This window comes from Pantherophis guttatus, chromosome 2 (genome assembly GCF_059756535.1).
Source record: "Pantherophis guttatus breed Tessera chromosome 2, ASM5975653v1, whole genome shotgun sequence".
NCBI lineage: Eukaryota > Metazoa > Chordata > Lepidosauria > Squamata > Colubridae > Pantherophis > Pantherophis guttatus.
In genome coordinates, this window is record NC_142064.1 from 186,616,509 (window position 1) to 186,640,878 (window position 24,370).

The window sequence follows — 24,370 nt, forward strand, 5'->3', positions numbered from 1 at the left end:
TTTATTTTAATTCACTCATTATCTTCTCCAGTAGGACAGGAGGCATTTTTGCTACTGATTTCCACAACTATTTGGGAATGCCTTTACTGGGGTGGCTAGAAAAGCTACTCATTTCCCTACCTGCATTCATAGGCATACTAAATGTTTATACAAATATCAGAATAATAGATTGATATGCAGAATATAATCTCATCCCATCTCCGTGCATACATACGGCTGTTAAAAAACTATTGACAAACAGAAAATTCTTCCAAGTTCTTAAAAATATTTTTTTAATTTAACTTTATTATTCATATTTAGGAACACCCATTTCCTTCATAGACTCTGGGTAATGTACAAATAAATATTGTAGTAATGTTGCCTATATTTGGCCAATTATTTCATTTATTTAGTAATTTAGCAAGATAGCAATCTCGCCCAATATCTATGTGTTCGATGGCCAATGATTGGTCACATGTTGTTGTGGTCTGTCAGCAGCCTGCGGAGCTGGCAGCAGAATCAGACAGTGAGGAGGCTGAGGAAGAACATGGGCCAGTCCTGGAGGCTGGGGAAGGCCCAGATGAGGGCTCTGCGTCAGAGGCAGAGATGGGGCCAGGGCCATCTGGGAGTGATGTGCGGACTCCAGAGCCTCCAGAGGCGGACAGCAGAGAGGCGTGCATGAGAAGAGCTGCCAGAAGGCAAGAGCAGCTAAAGCAAAAAGGACGACTCGGGAGTAAGGCCAAGAGATGATTGGCCCCTCCCATAAGGCTTTAAAAAAAGACCAGCAACAGCTCTTGGGCTCTTTGACAGAAAACAACGTTGATAGATTTGTTTCTTGTCTTGCTACATTTATTTTTTGTCGGCGTCTTCTGCTTCTGAATTTTTGCCAAGAAGGTTGCCAAAGTAAACCAAGAACTGATTGCATCTGATAATACCTACTTGGGCCTACGTCACAACAGATGTCTTTTATTTTGGATTTTTCAGACCAAAGTGAAATGAATCACAGCAAATTCTTACAGTGACTGTAGTCAGGGAACATTTTACCTCTGTGTCCTAATATATGTTCTGTATATGCAATTCAGTCTTTGTGAGTGAGTTTAATGCTTCTGAAGTCTATTTGTTCCCTTGCTGTTTTACAGAGTTAATAGATGAGCTTATCTATAGGAAGGGAATATTTACTAAAAGTAACAGACCAAGCTTTGATGCTTCACCTCCAATTTAATAATTTTGAATTTTCTATACCTAAGCATAGTCATATACTATAATCACATATAAAAACTGAATCTGGCCCATTTTTAATCATTTTATTTGTGACCCTACCTAACATTTTGTAAGATATTCAAATTTAATTTTGATGCTTATTGTATGACAATATTTTAAGTTTCAGAAATCTGCTTTTTTATTCCCCAGTTCACAAATAAGTCTATTAAATGCAATGTTGTACCCCCAATATCTGAAAAAATAGAATGGATCCTTACTTGTTTTTAAGTAAACTACGTGATTATCTGAAGCCTCCACCATTTCTGTTCCTGTGACAGGAAAATGTTCACGTGGCCAGCTACTTATTCCAGTACAATTCACATTTATTATACAATGGTATCTTGCATCTTCAAGTTCTTGATATTCAGCCAGACCATAAGGACTCAGCATTATTTTCCCAGGGTACTCAGTAAAACATTTAGTAAGAGCACCTTTTTTTTGAAATAAAAAATAAAAGCTGTTAACAAGATTATGGAATGTAAATGTAACATGAATTATACACTAAGCATAAAGGAAACTAAGTCTACTCATTTACATTTCCCAGATAAATAACCATAATAATTTTGTGTAGCAAAATAACCCAAAATATTCTATAGCGTATCAAATACTTAACACATTTGTCATTGATCAAGTTCAGATTATTCATGAAAGCATACAGTATATAGTGTTTGTTTGTTTGTTTGTTTATATCCTGCCTTTATTATTTTTAACTCAAGACAGAGAATATAGGCAACACACCTTCTTCCTATTTTCTTCACAACAATAACAACCCTGTGAGGTGAATTTGGCTGAAACAGTGTGACTAGGAGTGAGTAGGTTCTCCCAGATGGCTTTCAAGGCTATGAGAGGACTAGAACTCACAACTTCTTGTTTTCTAGCTTGGTGCCTTAACCACTAGACCAAACTGGTTCTCTCTCAATCAGTTTCAACTGATTGTCTATCATCAGTTACAGATTGATATATATTAGTCTTTGAAAGGCTATGAAACTTTTTTAAAAAATTAGTTGCTAGTTAAACTGAGGGACCAGATCTGATGAAAACAGGAAAAACATATCATCCTTCAGATGTGTATTAAATCAATTATTATGATGCCTAATACTGATTCTAAGTATTATCCCATTTACTTAGGTAATATTCTGATTCAGAAAATTGAAGTGTTCTTTACATCAAGTAAGCAAAACTGTCTAACGACAATCCTATCATAAAGCCTTCTTGTTGCTTTATTACATTTATACACCCCTTTTTTCCAGTTTGACTCGTACCCCTTTGCTGACTGACTTTTCATTTCTTTCCCAATAATTACTTCAATCTGAGAATGCTACAGTGGTGGGTTGCCCCCGGTTTGGACCGGTTCACAAGAACCGGTAGTAAAACTGGCGGTAGGCTCCACCCACTGACCCTGAGGTCATGAAAATGCTTCTGCGCTTGCGCAGAAGAACGCACGCAAGCAAAGCAAGCGTGCGCGCGTGGCCCTGTTGCGAACCAGTAGTAAAGTTAAGTAGAACCTACCCCTGGACTGCTACATATGTTTTCTTTCTTATTAAATTAAATGAAGCTTTTAAATATGTAGTGAAATTATTAAAATCCAGATAGTAATAAAATCAGTTCCAAGTTCCCAGATATCTTCAGGGAAAGATGTCTGCTACAAGAACAACTTCCTTTCCCTCTCTGTGTATCTGTAATCTCTTCAAATATGCTCTATAGAATTTGGATGCTTCCTTCAACAAATTTAGGGACAAAACAAGAGAAAGACCAGCAAAGACAGCAACAAGGTCAAGACAACTTATGGCATAAAATGTAATATACATTAATAATGGAAACACTTGATCTAGTACAGTAGCAATTATTTCCCCAATGATGCTTCACTGGACCAAAGTATAATTCTACAATACGGACTCAGAGATCAGCAAATCTCTAAAAAGTATAAACAGTTTCAGACTTGCAACTGTAAAAAAGGAATAGGAAACATAATACTTTAATAGTCAAATAAGAATGCTCACATTTCATGGTCTTTCCTTAAATGGTACACATGAATAGTAAACTTCTCAATAGTACCTTGCTATCAGGCTTGGGTTCTACTTACCTTTACTACTGGTTCATATCACGCCTGCACGCACTCTTCTGCGCATGCGCAAATCACCTATGACGACGTCCGGGTTAGTGGGCGGAGCCTCCCGCCAGTTTTACTACCGGTTCTTGTGAACCAGTCCGAACCGGAGGCAACCCACCACTACTTGCTATGAATGTAGTCGCAGCCAGCAGGCTCTGACATACCCTTATTGATGTTTTTAAAGACACGTGCTTCTGTTTGTAAGCAAAATGCAGATCTGTCCCAAAGACTCTTTCTTCAGGAGACATCATTCTTAAATGGGTAAGCAGAACTCCAGAATAAATGGAGGAAGAAGTTATTATGTCTCAGTTGCAATACCCAACTCCCTAATAGCTGTGATAAACCACTGATATCCCCAGGAAAACAAGGTAGGAACATGGCATAGTTGATTTCAAAGCACTGTTATTTCCATCTAAATAGGTAAAGAGTATTTGATAAATTTGTATTCCATGTTTCCTTCAGGAGCTAGAACAGATGCACACAACATCCCCTCCTCCAATTTTTCTTTATAATGCTAAGAAATAGATTGAATAAAGAAAGGGACTGCCCCAGTCATTTTTTAAAGTATTTTAATTATATTGCTTACACAGTTCCTCAACTTACGACCACAACGGAGCCCAAAATTTCTATTGTTAAGTGAGACATTTGTTAAGTGAATTTTGCCCCGTTTAATGAACTTTCCTGCCACAGTTGTTAAGTGAATCACTGCAGTTGTTGGAGTTGAAGAGAGGGAGGTGAGCAACGGCTGTAAGGAGCTCTCCCAAAACCAAATTAGGTTTTTCTTTTTTAACGTTTTTAAAGTATTTTTATATTTTTAATTCATTTTTAATCTATTTTTATTTATACTGGACTTTTACAAAGCACATATAGTGTGGCTACTGTTTGTTTTAGACATATTTTAACAACACTACAACCTGCATTCCTGGCTTAGGCTACTCCTGTGACTTCTCCTTGCAAGGCCTGAAATTCGGATTACCGGACTTGTTGACAAACCTCAGTGGAGGCCCCTAACCTCGGAGGGGATTTTGAGCTGTTTGTTTTTGGAACGAGTACAGTAAGGAACTGGCTGGCTGCAGACACTCCCGGTAGGCCTGCTTTTAATGAAACTCTATCAGCTTTTTAGTCTCTTTCTCCCACATATTTCCCTTGTGAAATAATTTAAACAATTCTGAAAATAGATGATAGCAAAGAAGTGGGAGTAAAAGACAAGCCGTTGTTTGGAAAGGAGATTGGTTTTTACCTCTGTGGTGCCTCGGCTGAGACCATCATTAAGGCCTACCTTAACTACGATTGCTGAGGGAGGATAAATTGTTGCGATATTTAATTTCGCTGGGAGATACTGGATCAACTATCTACCAGAATGGGAAAGAAAAGTAAGAGGCAGAGAGCTTGCTCTCTCTCCCCAAAATCTATGACGGAACTTAATTACTCCAAGCCTCTTAAACAGCTTAAATTGGATGACTTTATGGAGAGGTGTAATCCAGAACCCCAATCTGAACTTCGAACTTTGTCTCTGTCGACTGTATCATTGGGAGGGGGAGATACAGAAGGGGAGTTTTCTTCCCGGATTTCAGATTCAAACTCCCCTGCTAGAATGAGTGATTTTTCAAGCTCTATCCCCTCTCCTACTCCTAGCTGCTTAAAAGAAGTTCCGACATATTCAGACCTCAGAGAGATGGTCTGTACTCAGAGTATGTTAACTGCGCACACAGTAGATTCAATATATGACTTACTGACATCGATCAAAAGAGACATCGAGAGGATCTTCCAATTCTTAAATGGCCCTCACTCTGCAGCTAAGGAGGGTGAGATTGCACACCGTCCTGAGGCGCGGAGAGAGTGGGAGGGTGTAAGACCTCAACCCAAACAACAAAGCATTGCAAGTACTGATGCTAACCCTCATCAAGGAAGAAGGTTGTTGTTAAAGAAACAAATCGCTTTAAGGATAAGGAAAATCCCATGCAATAGAGGACGATGGACTTCAAAGGAAAGGATAACCCTCTCACTTGCACAGCTATTGAAATCTGATCCTTTATTAATAGATCTACTCAGATATGAAAAACTTCCCCAGCATAGCAATTGTGTCCGACTAATACTCCATTTTGACAGCAATACTATACCGAACGCTGTAATGAAAAGAAAAGGATCCCTGCTCAGATTTGAAGTCATTCCTACAAGAGTCTTCTCAAGTGGGCCCATTAAACCGCTTTTACAAGGACTTAACCAAACATCAAAAATGGTACCCAAGAACCACGCTGCTACCTCCAGGGTCTTTCCTCCAGAATCCGGAGAAACTATGGAGGCAGGTCAGATCAGGGAGGTCCCACATATGAAGGCAAGCACCGACAAACCAGAGGATGCTATAATCAGCGAATTTGTCTCCTTGTCTCCAAAGGAGCAAAGGTCGATGTTAATTGAATTTGATTTATTAAGATCTTCGCTAGCACAAGCGTGTAGTTCAACGAGAAGGCTATCCAAGTCGGAAGAACGGGGAAAGCATGTGCAGACAAGGCCTAAAGTCGTTAAGTCCGTCCAGCGGGATAGAAGGGAAGGCAAAAGTCTTTTCAAAGAAACAAAGACCATGAACGTAGCGGCAGAAGTTCACCCTCCCCCAACAGTGCAACTGCCCTCACCTGTCTCATCTTCCTTAAGAACGGAGGAGGTACTTCCGCAACAAACAGAGGCCACTTTTGACTCCTTTGGCACTCCAGAGAAGGCGGTGGTAGTAATTCCGGACCCCCCCACCAGAAGGGTGGAGGAAGAGACACAAGGAGTAGTGCCTCGGGGTGACTGACTAAACAACAAATGGCCAACAACTAGGGTATCTTATATCCCTAGCCTTTCCCTCCTGTCCTGGAATATAGCGGGCTGGAAAGGCATTGCAAACCGGATGGATTTTATAAAATTGATTTCAACACATCATCTCATCCTCCTTCAAGAAACCTGGCTGACTACTAATGATCCACAGATCAGTTTACCGGGTTTTGCCTCATGGCATAAACCGGCAGGCAAAGTCAATTTAAGAGGGAGGGCAATTGGGGGCTTAACCACGTTGGTCAAAAGGGATACGGGATGGAAGGGTGAAGAAATTTCTTTAGATCCTCAATTCCAATATATTCTGCCTATTAGATGTACATTCAGGGGGATGGACTTAATCTTAATTAATGTATATATCGCTCCATTTTCATTCCACCTTTTAGGAAGGGATTGAATTAGATTCATGTGGGATGAATTAGATTCAGTATTAGCTACCTTAAAGGGACGCTTTCCCCAAGCAAAAATTATATTAGCTGGAGATACTAATGCAAGACTAGGTCCCTCAATGAAGAGCTATGCTAACCGAGGCCTGGTACCAACTGGTTACTTATATAATGAGTTCACTTGGTCCTCAATGGACAAGAGGACCAATAAATATGCCCAGAGGTTAATTTCCCTGCTGTTTATGAATGATATGCAAGTACTTAGTGGCTCGAGTGATGGCTATATATATCCCTATACTTTCTCGTCCAACAAAACCTCAACCTCTATCGATTATATCTGCACTTCCTCAGTTTAGTACACCATTTTTCAGAAGTAAGAGCTATATTTAGAGAGGAAAGTGACCACTTTCCCATCACGGCTCTGGTTTCACTCTCTTCAGAAGTTAGGCCTCATTCAAGAGAGGAAATTGACACCTTAGCAAACGCCCGGGTTTATAACTATAAAAGGCTATATTGGCACAGACTTGATGTCAAATCTGTCACCACTTATTTGGGCTCAGACGAAGCCAGACACCTAGCAAGGGAAATCTCCCAATCTAAGCCCGGAGACAACACCCCAATGCCAGCTTATACAGAGCTAACTTCTACTCTTAGGAACTTAATGATCCAGAACGATAGAAAAGTAGATGGGATCTCTAGAAAGTGGTTTGATGATGATTGCCATAACTTGAGGTCAAATCTAAGAGCCGCAGTTAAGAAAGTTAACCGATCCAGACAGGATGGTGATTATTCAAACATGGTTCAACTCAGGAGAGCATACAAATCCCTACTGAAAAACAAGAAAAGTAGCTATAACACCAGGATGTGGAAAGAGGTAGAAATGGCAGCAAAATCCCAATTCCCTACGATCTTTTGGCATAAGATAGCCGGTATATTAAAACAACGTTCCCCATTTATGGACACTGATATATCAGCAGTAAAATGGGAGAAGCACTATCTTGCTTTATTTGATGATAACAATACAACAAATGTCTTGCAATTGGATATCCTCCAGCAAGAATTAAGGAAATGTCCGGAATGGACACCAGTTACCCCTACCGAAGTTAAGCATATAATTCAATCCTTAAAAGCCGGGAAGGCCCCTGGAGAGGACTTGTTGCCTCCTGAACTCTTTAGGTCCAACATTGATTTTTGGGTACCGGTGCTGGTAGCACTGTTTACTTATATCGATAAAGTAGGGATAATCCCTGAAGGGTGGAGGTTAGCTATAGTTTTTCCAATTTTTAAGAAAGGTGACAGAGCTGCCCCATCCAACTACCGACCCATCAGTCTTCTTAATATAATTTCAAAAATGTATACGAAACATCTCCTAAATAAAATAGAGGACTGGTGCTTGGATAAGGAAATTCTGGCAAATGAGCAGGCAGGTTTTAGATCAGGTAGGTCTACCATAGACAATTGTTTTGTCCTTTCCCACTTAATTAATAAATACAAGACCCAGGGGAAAAAGCTGTATACTGCCTTTATTGACCTTACTGCTGCTTTTGATTCTATAGATAGGAACCACTTGTGGAGGAAACTACAAGTTATGGGGATGGACCCCAGACTTATTTTGTTGATCAGGATTCTCTATACTAATACGGCAATTAGAGTCAGATATGCAGCAAATGGGGCCTCAACAAAAAGCATACCGACAACTAGAGGAGTGAGGCAGGGCTGCCTGCTGGGCCCTACTCTTTTTAACCTTTATATAAATGATATCCCAGCACAGCTGGATGATCTTCTGACGCACAGCCCCCAAATAGCCTCTAGATTTATTAACGTATTAATGTATGCCGATGACTTAGTGTTGTTTTCTAGAACCCAAATAGGAATGAAGAGACTTCTTGACAAGCTCACACGTTACTGTACTGCAAGCCACTTGACTATAAATGTAGCTAAATCAAAAGTTTTAGTCTTTGGCAATAAGAATAAAAAGCACAATTGGCAGATTAAAGACACAAAAATTGAGCAAGTTACCCAATATACTTATCTTGGAATTGTTTTTTCCAGTGCAGGAGGTTGGACTCCGCACCATCAACACCTTTCTCAAAAGGTCAGAGCAGGAGCAAGCCTTGTATCCAAATTAAGTAAACGAATCCAACCAACCTCCATCTTACCTCTTCGTAAAGTCTTTCAGGCTAAACTTGTCCCGATCATGCTCTATGGTGCTGAAATTTGGGGTCTTACAGAGGCCCCCATATTAGAGAGAACTCAAAATAATTTGTTAAGGAGGATGCTTGGGGTAAACAATTCCACTTCAGCTGCAGCCGTCAGAGCTGAATTGGGACATTTCTCACTGTACACCTATACAATCACTAGGGCGGTAGCCTACTGGCTAAAAATGACCCAGATGGATGCCAGCAGACTCCCCAAAATATGTCTAGAGGAACAGCAGATTTCAAATCCTCAAAGGTATTCCTGGCTAACCCGGCTGTCAGAAATATTGAACCGATATGGCGTAGGGTTCCCGTTGTGTGACACACTGAACCAAGTTAAACAACGGATTAAAGATATACATGGGCAAATGGACATGGCAACCCTTTCAACTAATCATTCCCTTAAGCTGCTGACAGCAGTTAAAACAACTTTCACTCTGGAAAAGTATTTACATTTAGAAATGCCATCAGTGGAGAGACAGTTATTTGTTAAGTTTAGATTCGAACTTCTAGATACAAACGTTAGATTCGGCCGTTATCGGAAAATCCCGTATGACAAAAGAATATGCATATGTGGGGTAAACGTCGTGGAGGACACGGCACATATAATATTCGAATGTAGTCTCTATCAAGAAGTAAGAAAACAATATCTGTCCCCAATTATAAATAAATTTCCCCACTGGAATATAAGCCAAAAACTAGCATTTCTGTTGAGGGCTGACTCTCCTCCCCTGGTAAGAGCGATCACTCGATATCTTAAAAAAATGACAGCAATACGAGCCAGTTATATCAAAAAACATTTTATCGATTGTAAGGAAGATGAGCTCAGTTAGAGAGGAGCTATCCTATTTGGGTTATCTAGTCTTGGCTATTGAAAATTGATATTGTAAAATTTTAACGTCATCTATCATATATTTTTAAATTGCTATTTTTGTAACCGTTTTCCCTTTTTCCCTTTTCTTTTCTGTTTTGTTTGAAAAGGCCTTCGGGCTATTCAATAAACTATACACCATACACCACTGCAGTTGTTAAAATAATAACATGATTGTTAAGTGAATCTGGCTCCCCCATTGACTTTGCTTGTCAGAAGGTCACGAAAGAGAAACTGTGATCACATGGCTCCAGGGAAACTGTGATCATCATAAATATGAGTCGGTTACCAAGCATCTGAATTTTGATCACATGACCATTGGGGATGCTGTAACGGTCATATATCAGTTTTTTCAGTGATATTGTAACTTTGAATGGCCACTAAGTGAACTGTTGTAAGTGGAGGACCACCAGTATTTTTCTCTATACAACATAAGTTGTATGGAATCCTAGCCATCTATTTTCCAGGCTAATCAGGAAGACATGACATTGTTTTTACATTAATTCATATCCTAATAACATAATCTGAATCTTAGATCAAGTGATTGCAGACACTATCTTGTAGTCTGGCGAAGCATTATATTGTTTTACATTTCACATTTTCTGTTTGTCTTTTAGCTCTGGAAGTTATTTTTTTTCTCTTAACCTTGGGTATTTCCATTTCACTTACATGAAATTAAGTTAGATTTTTTCCTCTTTATCTTCTTTACTGTTTTCTTTTCTATTTAGATTCCCATTTTGTTTATCTCTTGTAAAACTGGTCTGTCACTAAAGGGTGAAAGAATGACACCTAATTGACCATGCCAAAGCTCTGTGGCCAGCAAATGGCACAACTTTTGTCATTTTTACTTTGTAATTAATAGAAAGTAACTCAGGTTATAGGAGTCCTCTCTCATGCATCAGGATTAGGAGAAGAGAGCCAGGTGAAGTGCCTCTTAGAAGATGTAATAGTGAGAATTGCTACTCCAAGGGGCAGAAGATGGTGGTCAGAGGAATTAGAGGATTCTGGAAGAGGATGTTTAAAATCTCCACCTTTAAACCTTATAGTTTACATTATGTTTCTACATACCTATTTGTATTTTACATATGTAGGAATGCTGTTCAGTACATTGCAATGCTTGAAGGCCTCTTCCTTTCATCATCATAGCACATCTATTTTTCGTTGAAGGGAAATCCCAAAGCCTAGTTATAGCGGTGTAATGAAAACCATAGTTAATAAACCTTTTTGAGAGTCCAGATTTATAAAATTAGAAAGGAAATGCATAGATTTCATTATGAATTTAGCAAGCTAATTTCTCCTTTCCTGATCATATACAGCCAAACATGATATTCTGAGGGGGGGGGAAGCCATGATGCACCTTAATTTCTAATTTAAAACAAGCAGCAAATTCCTCTAGGATAAGCACAAAGCTACTGCCTGACAGCAAAATGCCAGAAAAGACAGGCAAGCTCCTTTGCCAAAACTGGATACAGAAGCACTTTTAAACAAAAAGTAAAGATAAAGGTTTCCCTGTCAGTTATATACGACTCTTTTAAGCATCAGTGAACAAATGATTAAGACAAACAGAAGGAAGTCTTCTTAGGCTTCAGAAAATCATAAAACCAGAAATATTTAAGAGTTCTTTTGTTTTATAGATGTCACCATATATTTTAATGGTTATTCATTAGTTTATGGGAAATTACTTTTTTCTATACCTTTTGCTCCTTTGATCTTCACCCCAATTTTGCTTCTTCCTTACCCCCCCCCCCTTTAAAATATTTTTCCCTAGTTCTTTCTATTTTATACTTCTGTAAAATTCAATAATGTTCCAACTTCAAAGAAAACAATGAGCCTGACATGTTTCTGGCTTCTTCAAAAGATATGATTTAAACAAATAAATAATAGTTCATACAATTCCAAAGATGCTTTTATCAGGAAGCAATCGGACTTTCTTGTTTTTTCTTTGAAGAGGTTTTGCTTCTCATCCAAGACGCTTCTTCAGCTCTGACTGGATGGTGGGGAACGGAAGAATTTATAATCTTTGCAGATAGCTGGTCATTTGAATTCTTTTAGAGGGTTGTTGTGGCGACTTGGAGGTTTATCTATGTCCTCAGGGTCACCTGAGTAGTGCAAATGGGTATGGAACCCTGTGTCCCTTCACTGTTGAAGACAAGTGCAGGCTGTTGGGTATGAGTCTGTGTTTTCTGCATCTCAAATCCCTTCATACTCCCACACCATTCAAAGAGTATTCATCCCAATGGAGTATGAACAGATTTCCAGAAAAATTGAAGACTACAGGAACCATTTGTGCTTCTATTTGAGATGCAGACAACACAGACAACACAGAGAACATTCTGCAGCCACACCCATTTGCACTACTCAGGCAATCCTGAGGATATAGATAAACCTCCAAGTAGTCTCAATGACCCTCTAAAAGAATGCAAATGACCAGATGTCTGCAAGGAATATAAATCCTTCCATTCCCCACCATCCAGTCAGAACTGAAGAAGCTTCTTGGATGACAAGCAAAAAGTCTTCAAAGAAAAATAAGAAAGTCCAGTTGCCTCCTGAAAAAGAGACCTTTGGGACAACCTTGACCTGGATGACTGAGAATCTCCATAGACATTTACATCATAATCTGTTTCTATTTTGATTTTCCAGTGAATATTCTTTCTTCCTTTCTTTTTTTAAATTGTTGCAACTATGTAACTTTCAATTTCTTAATTTCGTTGCCTTTCAAGTAGCAGCAACAAGTACAACTAGAACAAAAATCTACTGCATAGTGGAGTCACAAAACCAAGAAAATATCTAGGGCGGTTGTTTAATGAATTATTATTGAACAAATGTAAATATATTTTTAAAGACCTGATATATGTTTTCTATTATGGCTATTCTATCTTACTTTATGCTGTAAAAAAATGAGTTTATTTATAAAGTTCATTCCTTTCTTTTAATCTGTTTGTTAGATGTGAGAGAAAGAGAATGAAATATAACAGCTGGCATTGACTGCTTACCAGGTATAACTTGACAAAGGAACTGTTCCAACCTTATGAATGAATTCCCATTTAAATTCCTTCTGTCGCAAACCAATCCAGCTCCCCTTTTCCAACATAGCATCAAGCCATGTCTTTAAAAAAAAATAAGAATCATTTGTAACAGTGCTTTACTTGAGATTTCATGAGTTACCTAGAATTGATGATGGAAAAGGTTAGAATGAAAAAATGAAATTTAGCCCATATAAGTCAAAAAAGTCACTTTTGATTTATGGAAGAATTTATTGAACTTATAACCTGCTACAATTAAATGATTCCCAATGGCTTACAAAATGTGCAACATGTGATTAAAGTATCTATGATGAATTAGAAATGTAAATTACAAAATAATTAACATAATGCCATATATTAAATCAAGAAAATACCCTACAATTCAGTTTTTAGCCACTTCCTAAAAGTAGGGAGATGATAAGACTAAACTCCAAGGTGAAGCCATTCCTGAGCAGTAGCAGGACTGCTCTTGATAGATTATTACCTCCTGCATATGAATAAATATAAATATAAATATATTTATATAAATATAAATCAATTTAGCTTTTGTATTGATTGTGAGGTTTCACTGGGATATGTTAGAGCAGGTAGCACACACTATCAAAAACTTTCCTCTTCAGGCATAGGGGGAGCAAGGAAAGATACATGCTTGGCATTACAAGACAAGATAGAAAGACCTGCACATGGATTAAAGAACGAACAAAATTATATATCATATAGTAAGATAAGAGCCGCGGTGGCGCAGTGGTTAGAATGCAGTACTACAGGCTACTTCTGCTGATTACTGGCTGCCAGTAGTTTGGCGATCGAATCTCATCAGGCTCAAGGTTGACTCAGCCTTCCATCCTTCCGAGGTCGGTAAAATGAGGACCCAGATTGTTGGAGGCAATATGCTGACTCTGTAAGCTGCTTAGAGAGGGCTGTAAAGCACTATGAAGTGGTATATAAGTCTAGCTCTGCAGACTAAAAGCACTGTAATTTAACACCAGCTGTCTGCAATTAAAGTAAGTTCGAATCTTGCCAGCTCAAGGTTGACTCAGCCTTCCATCCTTTCTAAGGTAGGTAAATTGAAGACCCAGTTTGTGGGGGCAATAAGCTGACTTTGTATAAAATATACAAAAGTATGAAGGCTATTGCTTAACGCACTGTAAGCCGCCCTGAGTCTCCGGAGAAAGGCGGCATATAAATCAATTTTTTTAAAAAAGTGCTATTGATATATCATCAAGAGAGTAAAAGGAATTCAAGGAATCTAGCTGGCCTGGATAGCTCAGCAGACTAATGCATTGTAATTTAACTCCAGCTGTCTGCAATTAGTAAGTTCGAATCTTGCCAGGCTCAAGGTTGACTCAGCGTTCCATCCTTTCTAAGGTAGGTAAATTGAGGACCCAGTTTGTGGGGGCAATAAGATGACTTTGTAAAAATATACGAAAGTATGAAGGCTATTGCTTAACGCATTGTAAGCCGTCCTGAGTTTCCGGAGAAGGGTGGCATATAAATCAAATTAAAAAAAAAAACTGTGAGAGAGATCTTGTAGTCCTAGTGGACAACCACTTATATATGAGCCAACAGTATGCTGCAGCTGTCAAAAAAGCCAATATAATCCAAGGCTACATTAATAGAGAGATAGAATCAAGATCACATGAAGTGTTAATACCACTTTATAATGTCTTGGTAAGACCGCCCTTGGAATATTGAATCCAGCTTTGGTCGCCCCAATATTAAAAAGATATTGAAACTCTAAAAGGAGTGCAGAGAAGAGCGACAAAGATGATTAGAGAATGAATAAAGGTTGCAGGAATTGGGTATGTCTAGCTAGTGAAAAGGAGGACTAGGGGTGACATGATAGCAGTGTTTCAATATCTAAGGGGCTGACACAAAGTAGAGGGGGTCAATCTATTCTCCAAAGCACCTGCGGGCAGAACAAGAAGCAATGGATGGAAACTAATCAAGGAGAGAACCAACCTAGAACTAAGGAGAAATTTCCTGACAATTAGAACAATTAATCAGTGGAACGACTTGCCTCCAGAAGTTCTGGGTACTCCAACACTAGAGGTTTTTAAGAAGAGATTGAACAACCATTTGTCTGTAGTTGTATAGGGTTAGACTTCAGCAAGGGGTTGGACTAGAAGACCTCCAAGGTCCCTTCCAACTCTGTTATTGTGTTAGTCTGTTATTCTAAATGGGGGGGGGGGGAGATAATTGTTTCTCTTTTGTTTGGTGGGGGTGACATGTCAACACTCAAATTACAGATTTTCTGAATTTTTGACACACCAAGCCTAAATGGTTTGCCATCGCTATTTTAAGATTACAATTTAGATTTTTTTAAACTCTTTTAAAAAAACCTCTCACAGTAATATTATTTGTTTTAACTTTTATTTTAAAAAGTACCTATAAACTACAAAAATGGCATTTAGATAGAGTCTGCACAGAAAAGAATCCATTCCTGCTCCTCATCAGAACCAAAAATTTTATTGGTGAACTACAATACAGAGCTCACATACTGGTTCTTCAGAGGAATACCTTATTTCAGACTAGCCACATATTTGGGGGGGGGGGCTTTGAGTCAATGGCTATTCTGATAACTGCCTGGACAAGTTCCTACAATTTCTGTAACCAGATTTCAGAAATGCCTTGCCATTATCTCCTTCCTAGGGCTGTAAAAGACTGGCCAAGGTCACCTAGCTGATTTTGTGCACAAGGTAGAACAAGACCTCTTCCAGTGTCTTAACCACTATACTCTTAAAAGCATCCTCTGATCATATTAAAATAATCACATTTAATACAAAACAGAAGAACCGCATTAACTGAAATATGTAATGTGAATTGATCATGATGGTTCTACAAGAATTCATCCTGATGACCTATGAGAACTGCATTAAACCGAGCCATTTCATGGGATAACACTATCATGTGAATGAAATTTTGTTATGTTGCTTTAAAATGAATCTTTTATTTTCTTTCTTTATTATTTTTTATCGTGTCTGTATTACTATTCTAATCATAGATGTTTATTATTTTGATTTATGTTGTTTATGACCAAAAGTGGTTTATGACCACTCTCAATTGTGACAGTAAAGAAATTTAAGAAATAAAAACTAATAACATCTCTACTTAATTAGTGTACCTTTTCTTTTTCATTTGAAATCCAGACAAGATATGAATCCTTGTAGTAGGAACATCGTTTTTCTGCCCAAGCAAAGTCACCTTTTTTTTCCTTTTCAAAATAATAGCAATGTCCATCAAAATACCACCATGGTGCATTATAGGGACATTTTGGACTTTTGAGGCCTGAAAATAACACAGACTGAATTTGAAAAACATTTTTAAAAACTATACTAACTTATATATTCAGCGAGAGCAATGCCTTTGTCTGCAAAAATTAACAATGTATAATTTTATTCCTGATCAAGATTTTAACATTTTAATGTATATTCAAATTATATTTAGTATTAAAAGCCCACATTTGATTTAGCTGAATGAAATTCAGAGACAGCTAAATTTTGCTGATTGAAAAATTTACAAGCAAATCTATATACTGTACAGAAAAAGAATCTTGCGTTAACTGGGGCTTCTTTCTCCCTCCCTCCCTCCTTCCCCCTTCCTCTTAAAATTATATATTTATGAGCTTGGAAAAAAATAGCTATTTATGTAAAACTATGAGTGAGGAAATGTTGTGAACCAGTTTTGCACCCCAAGACCTCTATACTCTTTGTTTATTCTTTGCCATTTACAGAAGTAAATGCATCCATTCTTAGCAAGACGCAGTAATCATCAGTGTGCTTTACTAAACATAAATACCAGCAAATTCTGATAGGTTTGCTTCAACTCCTTGAACCTATTTCTAAGAGAAGGGATGCTGCTCAGAAGCAAACATCGAAGTTTTCCAGAAAGAGAAGTTAATTCGCCACACAACTTTATTCTTTAATCTCTGTAGGAATTTTTAGTTAGATGAATAGGCCACTCAGGGGACTATTAAATGATTAACAGAAGCTGAACAGTGGAAATAAGACATAGTGTTTCCATTTTTATTTATGGATATATTTATGACTAATTGCCCCTGAATAGGGTTATATCAGTAGGCAAAAAGAGAATCCACACAAATTGGAGTAGACTTTAAAAGAACTTAACACTAACTAAATATCCAAATTTGTTCTCTTCATTTTCCTAGTATTCTTTTATAAAACAATATCTTAAATAACCTTAAAAGACTTTGAAGGAATTCAGCTATGCAAAGTACAAGCTGCAGCATTTCCTGGAATCTGAACTGTTCATTGTACTCAATTTAAAATTGCAGCTGTTACAGATAATATGACTATCTAAACTTCACAGGAAAAATTCCTTTTAATTGTACAGAAGTTATAAAAAAGTATACTTCTTTAATGTAACTTTTTACTTTACATTACTATACACATCTGATTAATATTCTTTTTTCCAGTGTTCTTCTAATAAAATTCATTCTATTGCTATGATAGTTTTTCTTACCTTAAAGCCATACCTATCTAGGTTTTCAATCATGATCAAATGCCAAAGCCAGAAAATTCTTCAGATTCAAAGACAAAAAGCTCTATGGAAGGCAGCCACAATATTTTGGGAAAAGGCATAGCTATTTAAAAAGTTACAGATACGATCTATGTTTGCTCCTCATGCTTTTTTTTCCTTTTCAAATCTGGAACTTCACATAATCCTATCAGTCTTTAATATATTTTAAACTTGTTCTCACAAAGGTATTGATTTGTTCTGACTGAGACTGAGTTGCAATTTGGTCCCATGGCTTTTTGTCTGTTTGCTAATTCCATTCAAAGACTTTGGCAAGCCAACCCTGTATATATGTCTAATAATCATATTCTAATTTCTTTTGAAATGTGCACCTTCTATATTTTATGTAGGTTACATACGTAGAGTTACCTATATAGTGATTATAAAGGTTCAATTAATCTATTCATCAGCTGCATCATTTCACAAAACATACTCATGAACAAAAACTAAATTTTCTTTAAAACATGGGAGTGCTGGGGATAAAGGGACACAACTGACACAAAACACATGTATAACTTACATGTATAACATGCATAACTACATGTATAACTATTTAAGATATTACCTTGGATTCTGTAATGCATTGTAATCTTTGATATATAAAACTCAACTAAAATCAGCTTTATGATGTTCATTTATTAAAAAATTACACTGTTTACTTTCTGTGATTTTTACCAAGGGTTTAAAGTTACCAACAGATTGTTTCCTTCATTACAAGCAAAAGCTTTACAGTACATGCCATTTGAATCTATTCTATATTCAGAAAAGAATAAGAAATAATTTAAATGAAGATGACCATATTATTACTGTACCTAATTCACACATTTCACCTTTGAATTGACCATGGCAGTACAATCTTTCTGGGCATTTTCCAGTTATTGAATTACATCTGAATCCTCCATAGCATTTCTTACAAAGAAAGCCACAGTTATTGCCATAGTAACCAAGGGAACATTCTATGAAAAGAATCACAAATCATATTATGTCAACATAATAATATACTTAAAAAATTCAACAATTCTCCAAAGAGAGTTATGCAATGAAGCAACCAAATTCTGAGTCCAATATGTGATAAGGTTCTATAAGGATTCGTCTTATTAATATACTATCATTATGTAAAAGGAATCACCCTAGGATCATTGAAAGTGGCCATGTTGCTGAATTTAATCTCTATTCAGTGCAGAAATCTAAATCAAAGCATCCCCCCAGTAACTATGCAGCTATCAGTCTCTACATCATATCTGGAAACAGCAGCTGATTGGGAGTTGATCTCATTGTCAAACTATTTGAACAAAAATTTTATCTAATAGAGTTTAGAGTTTATTGGATTTCTATGCTGCCCTTCTCCCAGGGGACTCAGGGCGGTGTACAGCCACATTAAAACACATGAATTTATAAAATTTAAAACCAATTAAAACAAATATATACAATTTGGCCCTCAAATTAAACACACATACACCCACTTAAAATTCATTTTAGGCCAGTCCAGCTTGCTGAAACAGGAAGGTCTTTAGGGCACGGTGAAAAGTACGCAGGTCGGGGCTAAGATGAAGCTCTAGGGGCAGCTCATTCCAAAGGGCTGGTGCCCCCACAGAGAAGGCTCTCCCCTTGGGTGTTGCCAGTCGGCATCAAGAGCCTTGATGGTACAGTGGTCTAAGCACCCTGTTATTAACACAGCTGCCTGCAATTACTGCTGGTTCGAATCTCTCCAAGGCTCAAGGTTGACTCAGCCTTCCATCCTTTCTAAGGTAGGTGAAATGAGGACCCAGTTTGTGGGGGCAATAAGCTGACTTTGTATAAATATACAAAAGTATGAAGGCTATTGCTTAACGCATTGTAAGCCGCCCTGAGTCTCCGGAGAAGGGCGGCATATAAATCAAATTAAAAAAAAAATTGTTTGGTTGACGGCACCCTGAGGAACCCCTCTTTATGGGAGCGTATTGGCCGGTGGGAGGTTGTTGATGGCAGTTGGCGGTCTCGTATGTATCCCGGTCCTAAGCCATGGAGCACTTTAAAGGTGGTGACCAACACCTTGAATCGCACTCGAAAGACCAACGGGAGCCAGTGCAGCTCGCGCAGGAGGGGTGTTACATGGGCACGCCGAGTCGCACCCATAACCACCCGCGCAGCCGCATTCTGGACCAGCTGGAGCCTCTGAGTGCTCTTCAAGGGGAGCCCCATGTAGAGAGCGTTGCAGTAGTCCAGATGGGATGTGACGAGGGCATGAGTGACTGTGCGCAGGGCAACCCGGTCCAGAAAGAGACACAACTGGTGCATAAGGCGAACCTGATAGAAAGCTCCCCTGGCCACGCTGTCATGTGCTCTTCCAAAGACAGCCGTGCATCCAGGAGAACACCCAAGTTGCGAGCCCTCTCTGTGGGGGCCAAGATCTCACCCCCAATAGTCAGAGATGGTGCCAGCTGACTATACCGGGACACCAGAAGCCACAGCCACTCAGTCTAATACCCAAAGGAATCTATTTTTCTATGTTTTAAGTCCACTTTGCATCCTATTCTCTGGAATAGGATTCACATCATTTTATGTGATAGATGAATGGTATTACCCCATTTCCACCCTTCCTTATATATCCAGTTTACCTTCTTAAAGCTACCTATAACACGTTTTCTCAATCTCTCCTCATAAGATCTGTTCCCCTGTTCTCAGATTGCCCTTCCATGGAGCCATTCCACTTGTCTGAATTCTTAAAATATGCTATACAGAACTGGAAATAACACCTAAGATGAAGTCTAACTAATTTAGAATATAATGAAACTATTATTTTAGTTTCATTTGGATCATGCTCCTGTTGATAAATCCTAACATTTCATTTTTAAAGAATTTTTTTTGTAATTTCCATTTTTATGGTCATCCACTCACATATGATTCAGCCAAGTTACACTGCTAACACATATTCAGTTTATAATCAACTACTATTTTAAGATTCTAATGGAAGGGAATTTGAAGATTTAGTTTTCCATGTAGAGTCTGTGGTTATGACTGCTCTGTGGCAAATATGGACAGTTCTTATGGCAGAAAGTTGCAAGTTGCAGTCACATGATGTTATGCTTAATAACCATGGGTGATTCATTTAACAGTCACAGAAGAACTGATGTCTTAAATCCGGCATGGTTGCCTGATTTTTTGCTTAGCAATGGAGTTCCAAGTCCCAATTAGTTGTTATCCGAGGACTACTTGTACTATTATCAAGCCAGATACTCGCAGTCTACATCTTTACAGTCAATATTTTTTCTACATAATTTTTTACACCTATTTGTTACATATCATTCTGTAATTTACACCCGTTTCTTATCCTGCCACAATCATTTTGAGTTTTGATGTTATATTCTTCATTAGTTATCACTCTCTTGCATAATGTGCAAGTTTAATAAATATAACCTTTTGATCTAAATCATGAATGTTGAAAAATACTGGACCTAGATCTGTGCCTTATATCATTCTATCTGACACTTTTCCTTAGGCTGATGAAGAACTGTTGATGGGTACTCACTGAGTATGGCTGCAGATCCACCTAATAATATGCCATCTGGATGATAAACTAGACTGTGACCAGAATGTTATAGCGTACTTTGTCAAATGCTGTGCTGAATTCAAGTTATATTATATACCCAGCATTTGCACAATCTGTAAATGAAATTACCTCCCAAACTTGAGGGGTAGTGCAGTAAGACTTGATCCTTTCATATCTACATTTTCTAGTGATCAAGGCATTCAATCAGTATCAGACTAACAGTTCTATAGTTTCCAGATCTTTGTTTTCCTTTTTTTTAAGGAAGGAGCAACTCCTGTTCACCTATTGTTCAGAGTTAACTTAAAAACAATACACAAGGGTCCAGACAGATCATTGTCATGTTCCTTCAGAAAACTAGAACACAATTACCCTAGCTTTGAATAGCAGAATTTATTCAAGGTACTTAAGTATCCCCTGACAATGTCTCTATAAATCTCAAATTAAAATCTTCCTTTTCATCCATTGTACCCAGGATAACACACATTTACTGTCTGAAGAAGACTGAGCCTGAGCCTACTGACAGCTTTGGAATAGTTCAAACATAGCTTTAAACATTTGATATGACTACACATAATAGGAATTTCTAGATAGACAACAATAAACAAGTGCACATTTGATGAATTATAAACATGAGGGAAGGAGGATACTTGTAATTTATTTTTGTGTGGAATGAGAGTAAAAGGATTCTTGTTGCCCCAGCAATGAGTTATTGTTTTTGTATTCTTCTACTAGTCAGCTGAAGGATAAGCACATGATTGTCCCCTATGTGCTCTCATCTGGAGGCTGACATAAAAAAGAACAATACCATGTTGGCTTCAAATATCTCTGGGATTAAGAAATAGAAATAGTTTGGTATAGAAGTACGTTTTGTTATAATTTTAGAACCTTTGCTGAACAGCTGCTATATAATGTTTTTTCTCTTCCTTTCCTTTTATTGTGAATATATGTATATTGCCTGCAAACAACTTTTTTTAACCAATCTGTTCACCAATCTTGACTTATCCTGAATTTCAGCTGTTCCAGTGCTCCCTATATACAGTAATTCCAGGCTTTGAACATGTTTCCTTGATGACTTGCTTGTCCTTTTACCTCATCTATGTGAGGGGAAACACAAATTCTCCACAGTGTTATAGCAAAAAGCCTAGCCTGACAGCTAAAATGGCAGATCCAGAAATTTTCTTTGTTTCCATAGAGAAATGGCTTACCATTGCCTTTCCCCCACCACAATTTCATAGTTTAAGCTTCAGTGCTTAGATTTCATGGTGGTCTTCCTTCCAGGTATTAATAAGATCCAAGCCTGCTTAATTATATGAAATCAGCCAACTTGGCTTGATGCTGCCATCTGCTGAGAATGAAGATCTTACCTCTTAAATAACAGATTTTATCAAATTATAAAAGAATAATCTAGAGAATAATCTAGAAATAATTTCAGAATTTGACTTTATAAAAAATAAAAGTAAATAAGAATGGAGCAGTCATTTTAAATTACCTCCCATTTTTCTTGCATATCAAAAGAAAATAAAGGATTCCTTAAAATTCACATTTGCAAATACTTTTAGAATGGTAATAAATTTCTATGCCTATTTTTGTTTTTTATTTCAGACAAATAAACATACCTCGTCTTTTATATGTAAATACATTTTCATCAGATGCAGCAATTTCATCTATACCTCTTGTTCTTCTAAAGAATCGGCTATCTTGCACTATCCCTGAGCAGTTGGAATCACTTAAGCAGTCTACTACAGCAGTGGAAAGAGTTGTATAAATTGTTGGGTCTAATGGTCCTGACAGAAAGTTATCAGTGTAGAGATCAAAAAGATCTACCCCTAGTGAGAAAAAGAAAAAATGTTTGAGTGGTTTTTCAAATGTCTTGCATTTATTATTTACAGTGGTGGGATTCAATTTTTTTAACAACAGGTTCTGTGGGCGTGGCTTAGTTGGGGGTGTGGCTTGGCAATCATGTGACTGGGTGGGCATGGCTAGCTGGTCACGTGAGTGTGTAGGCGTGGCTAGCTCATCATGTGACCGGGTGGGCGTGGCTATGTGCATAGGGACTACTCAGAGGGCTGAAAAAAGTCATTTCTGACTGGACCTCACACTTTTGACCGGTCCTCACACTTATGACCATCCTCACATTTATGCCCGTGCAGCTTTCTTAACAACCATGTCACTCATTTCACAACTGCTTCTCTTCACCATGGTGACAAGATAGGGCAAAAACGTAAAATGTGAGGACAGTCGTAAGTTCGAGGACTGGTCAAAAGTGTGAGGACCAGTCAGAAATAACTTTTTCAGCCCTCTGAGTAGTCCATATGCATAAAAGGATACAGCAATAGAGAGGGATGAAGGAAGGGAAGGGAAATTAGAGTAGGAGGGAGGGTAAGAGAGGGAGGAAGAGAGGAGGAGAAGGAGAAAGGAAGAGGAAGTAGGGAGGAGAAGAAGAGCAGGAGGAAGAGAAAGTAAGAAGGAAAGAAAAGAGAGAGGTGGTAGGTTTGAGGAGAAAGATTGCTGTACAATAAAAAAGATGAAAGGGAAGAAAGCCAACCCCAAACAAATATAAAGATATTAAGATAAAGAATGAATTGTTAAACTTTAAAGAATAAAAGAGAACAAATATGAATAAATAACAATAATTAGAAACACACATACAAACATACAATGTATTTTCTTTGAACAGAGTATTTGGCCGGTTCACAAATTTAAAAGTGTTTAGTCATTTCAATTAAATTTACAATTTCTATATTTCCTTTTTGCCATATTTATTCCTCATCTATTTTTGTAAAAAACCAATATTACCCTTCATCCTCATCTCTAATCTTAATCAAATTCAATTTTTCCCTTCTATTCTATATTATACCCCTTCCCATTGTCATCTATTTTTATATCCATCCTCACATTGGTTAATTATGTAATATTAGTTGTTTAATATAAATTCAACATTTTAATATAAATCAATTAGTTATATAGCTATCTTTTTTGTATATTAATCAATATGAACATGAATATTCCAATTATTTCCATGCAATCCAATTTCTTACAAATCAATTAATTATATTTACAAATAATAATAAACCAAGTAATTTCCCCCATATATTCCTCCAAACCACAACTTAACCATTTCTGCTTTCAGAAATATACAATTAATAGTATCTCAATTATTACAATTCCCTAGTTAAATAGAGCTTTTTTTGTTTTGTGTTTTAAAATCTTGAACTCTCCTCTTTTTCCCTAAATTTCCCATTGTTTGCACTTACCTTTTTTGGTGAGGAAAAAGAAAAGAATTCTGCCTGCCTAATTTTCCAACGTTGCAGCAACAGCAAAGCAGTTTCAGTTTTGTGTTTCAGCATAGCTAGGGGGAAAAAAATTGCTCCAGGACTCTTTGCAAGGAAGCAGCAGAGCCCTGAGCAAAACAGCTGAGACAAATCAGCTGAGAGTCGGGAGGCCGATAGAATCAAGGGCTTCAGCCTATGCTGAAGCTCCGTGGGCCAATAAAATTACAAAAAAACACCGAATCCTTTGTCAAATTGCTGGCTTGCCCGCCCCTCGCCCACCACTATTTATTGGCAATAAATAGTGGTGCGGAGGGGCGGGGCAAGCCAGCAATTTAACAAACGGTTCAGCTGCACCACTGGCTATAGGGCAGCCCTTTGAAGCCCCACGGCAA

At 37.8% G+C, this 24,370-nt stretch overlaps 1 protein-coding gene across 2 annotated transcripts in view; it reads right to left on the reverse strand.

The window, feature by feature from the left end:
• Nucleotides 1-24,370, reverse strand: part of LOC117657019 (uncharacterized) — a 119,100-nt gene that overhangs the window by 74,108 nt on the left and 20,622 nt on the right. For both annotated transcript variants that reach the window (XR_015732552.1, XM_034405194.2), the window contains exons 10-15: nucleotides 22,323-22,532; nucleotides 17,990-18,133; nucleotides 15,766-15,929; nucleotides 12,612-12,724; nucleotides 10,687-10,799; nucleotides 1,458-1,670 (exon numbers count right to left, since the gene is read on the reverse strand). Coding sequence is in view for 1 of the 2 variants with exons in the window: in XM_034405194.2 (XP_034261085.2) it covers nucleotides 1,458-1,670; nucleotides 10,687-10,799; nucleotides 12,612-12,724; nucleotides 15,766-15,929; nucleotides 17,990-18,133; nucleotides 22,323-22,532 (957 nt within the window). In the remaining variant the exon portion in view is untranslated. The remainder of the gene's footprint in view (nucleotides 1-1,457; nucleotides 1,671-10,686; nucleotides 10,800-12,611; nucleotides 12,725-15,765; nucleotides 15,930-17,989; nucleotides 18,134-22,322; nucleotides 22,533-24,370) is intronic.